Consider the following 2721-nt stretch of genomic DNA (forward strand, 5'->3'; position numbering starts at 1 on the left):
GTTTCTCTGCTCTGTGTCTGTTTCTCTGTTCTGTGCCCGTGTGTCTGTCCCTGCTCTGTATCTGTTTCTCTGCTCTGTGTCCCTGTCCCTGCTCTGTGTCTGTTTCTCTGCTCTGTGTCTGTTTCTCTGTTCTGTGCCCGTGTGTCTGTCCCTGCTCTGTATCTCTTTCTCTTCTCCGTGTCCTATGTCCCTGTCCCTGCTCTGTGTCTGTCCCTGCTCTGTGTCTGTTTCTCTGCTCTGTGGCTGTTTCTGTGCTCTGTGCCCCTGTCCCTGCCCCATATCCGTGTCCCTGTGTCCCTGCCCTGTGCCGTGTCCCCGATGAGTGCTGCATCACAGCCATGGACTGCTCAGAATCACAGAACTGTCAGTGTTGGAGGAGATCTCTGAGATCATCGAGTCCAACCATGAACCTGTCACTGCTGGAACCCCCAAACCCTAACCCAGATCCTGCAGTGCCACATCAGACACCTCTGAAACACCTCCAGGGATGGTGACTGCACCACCTCCCTGGGCAATATCCCAGGGCCTCAACACCACAACAGGGAGAACATTTTTCCTGTTGTTTGGTCTGAGCCTGCCTGTGGCAGGGAGCCCTCAGCAGTGTCTCCTCTGCCGTGCAGTCAGCAGGGATTGCCAGGGGTGTGTTTTGCTATCTGTGCTGAGGTGGCATAGAATCACAGAATGGTTTGGGTTGGAAAGGACCTTAGAGACCATCTGGTTCCAACCCCCCTGCCATGGCCAGGGCAGGGACACCTTCCACCAGCCCAGGTTGCTCAGAGCCCCCTCCAGCATGGCCTAGAGCACTCCCAGGGATGGAGCAGGCACAGTGCTGGGGCTGCTGGGGTGGGTGACTAGAGTGACTGCACTAGAACACGCTGTGAGCTGCTCTGTCACATACCAGGGTGAAAAAAATGATGGTCCCTGGCACTGTCCTTCTAGCCAGTGCTCTGAAGACTGATACTACTCAGTCCACAGGTAGCTAAAGCATTAGCCAAAGACAAGTTGAAAACCCCAAGCCAGTTATCAGGAGGTTCAGATTGGCTGCATAAAGATGTGCATCTTCAAAAAGTTCATTTTAGGGTGCACAGAATGAACAAGGTTGAAATCTGCATGTTGAGCTGGGAATGTTTGGTGACACCAAAGGCAATATTAATGTATACACAAACTGAAAATCATGCTGTAAGAAGACAAACTGGAGTGTAAACTCTTATTCAGTCAATGTAGCTCTTCCAGGTGGTGTTTCTTAACAAAATTGATGCCTGTTTTTCATTCTGCTTCTAGGAATTATTCCACGTCAATTAACATGTCTTCCACCAAACCTCCAAATGAAAATGCACCACCCACAGGGAGACAACCAGGACTGAAGAGTGTTCAGACAACTCTTCTCTTCCGAGCTGTGAACCCAGAGCTTTTCATTAGGCCTGTAAGAGGCTCATTCCAAGGCAAACTGAATCTGCTTGAAGAGACACAGTTGCTCTAACGCAGTGATCTGCACTGTGACATAGCCATCTCTTGGGGTGGAAACCACTCAGCAATGTAGCTAAAAGTGTTTGTGCTCCTTTTTCCACTCTGATTGTTGAGATTCCAGAAGGTTACACTGTCCATTGCAGTTTCTGTTTCATGGTTCCATTCTCTGATTCTTTTGTACTAGCCAAGTTGCTCCAGAAACACTGGCCAGGCACATTACCTGTGTACTTTGACAGGCTAAGTCCTAGGAGTCCTCTTCAATACTGAAAAGGGAGCAAACCCTAAACCGACAACTTTTTGGCCTGAAATGAGGAGATTTTTGGTGGCTTTTCAACATTTTGGGGTTTTCTTGCTTTTATAGTTCAGTTGCTACACCTCGGGTTTTACTTGCAGAGCCCAACAAGACTGGATGAAATTCTGTGCATATAATAGATTTTGTGATAATCACCCCAAATGTGTTTTCCAGGATGACAATCCAGATTGCTTGGCAGGAGCAGAGTGTGTTGTCCCAGTAGTGTATCCAGAGGAATTCTCTTAGGAGTTCATAATGGTGACCTTTAGCAATAGGTTTTGGCCTGTTCATTTGTGCCCGAGCAGCATTTCTAACCAGCCAAATGCAGAGCACTAAGAAATGTGATGTTCTGTCTCCAGAAATGATCTTCTTTTTCAAAGGGAACTTTTGTTAGCAGCAAATTCAGCCTGCAGTGTGGCAGTGGTGGCTTTTTGCAGATGTTGCCATAGTTTGCTGTTCCTTTTGTAATAAGAAGAATGCAAAGTTTGAGTTGGATGAGAATTTGTTTTACTAAAAACGTGTGCTAATTCTGTTTTTTCTTTGTCAGAACAAAGCTGTGATGGCATTTGGACTGGTAGCTGTTAGCCTGTGTGTGGCCTACCTTGGCTACCTGCATGCAACAGCAGAGAATCACAAGGACCTCTCTGAAGCCATCGACCCTGAGGGCTCCAGGCACATCAGGAAGAAAACTTCCAAGTGGGACTGAGAATGTAAGAAAGGAAGTCAGCAAATCACTCATAGAACTTTTGATGTCTCTTTTGCTATTTAAGCCAATTCAGGTCCCTTTATGAAATGCAGTGCAAATAAATGGCAGTAAAGATACATTTGAACGTAGAAGTGCTTTAAGAATTGCAGGGGCTTGGGGCTGGATGATCTCTAAGGTCCATTACAGCCCCTAAAATTCTATGATTCTATGATCAAATCCAACTATTAACCTGTCCCTCAGGGCTCAGTGCTGTCCC

The 2721-nt window shown here is 47.1% G+C and overlaps 1 protein-coding gene across 1 annotated transcript; it reads left to right on the forward strand.

Annotated features, from left to right (window-relative positions):
* The first annotated feature begins 1294 nt into the window (after positions 1 to 1294).
* SMIM8 (small integral membrane protein 8) lies at positions 1295 to 2465 on the forward strand. The gene is made up of 2 exons (XM_009069387.1): positions 1295 to 1423; positions 2307 to 2465. Exons 1-2 carry the CDS (start codon positions 1304 to 1306, stop codon positions 2463 to 2465), a joined length of 279 nt encoding a protein of 92 aa, XP_009067635.1. The 5' UTR covers positions 1295 to 1303.
* The last annotated feature ends 256 nt before the right edge of the window (positions 2466 to 2721 follow it).

Source organism: Acanthisitta chloris, unplaced genomic scaffold (genome assembly GCF_000695815.1).
Source record: "Acanthisitta chloris isolate BGI_N310 unplaced genomic scaffold, ASM69581v1 scaffold37352, whole genome shotgun sequence".
NCBI classification, from domain to species: Eukaryota; Metazoa; Chordata; class Aves; order Passeriformes; family Acanthisittidae; genus Acanthisitta; species Acanthisitta chloris.

What these genes read in the sequence shown, in the direction of transcription:
- SMIM8 (XM_009069387.1), top strand. Translation starts at nt 1,304, where the DNA reads ATGTCTTCCACCAAACCTCCAAATGAAAATGCACCACCCACAGGGAGA. An exon ending in CAGAGCTTTTCATTAGGCCT is followed by an intron (nt 1,424 to 2,306) that starts GTAAGAGGCTCA and finishes TTTCTTTGTCAG; the next exon opens with AACAAAGCTGTGATGGCATT.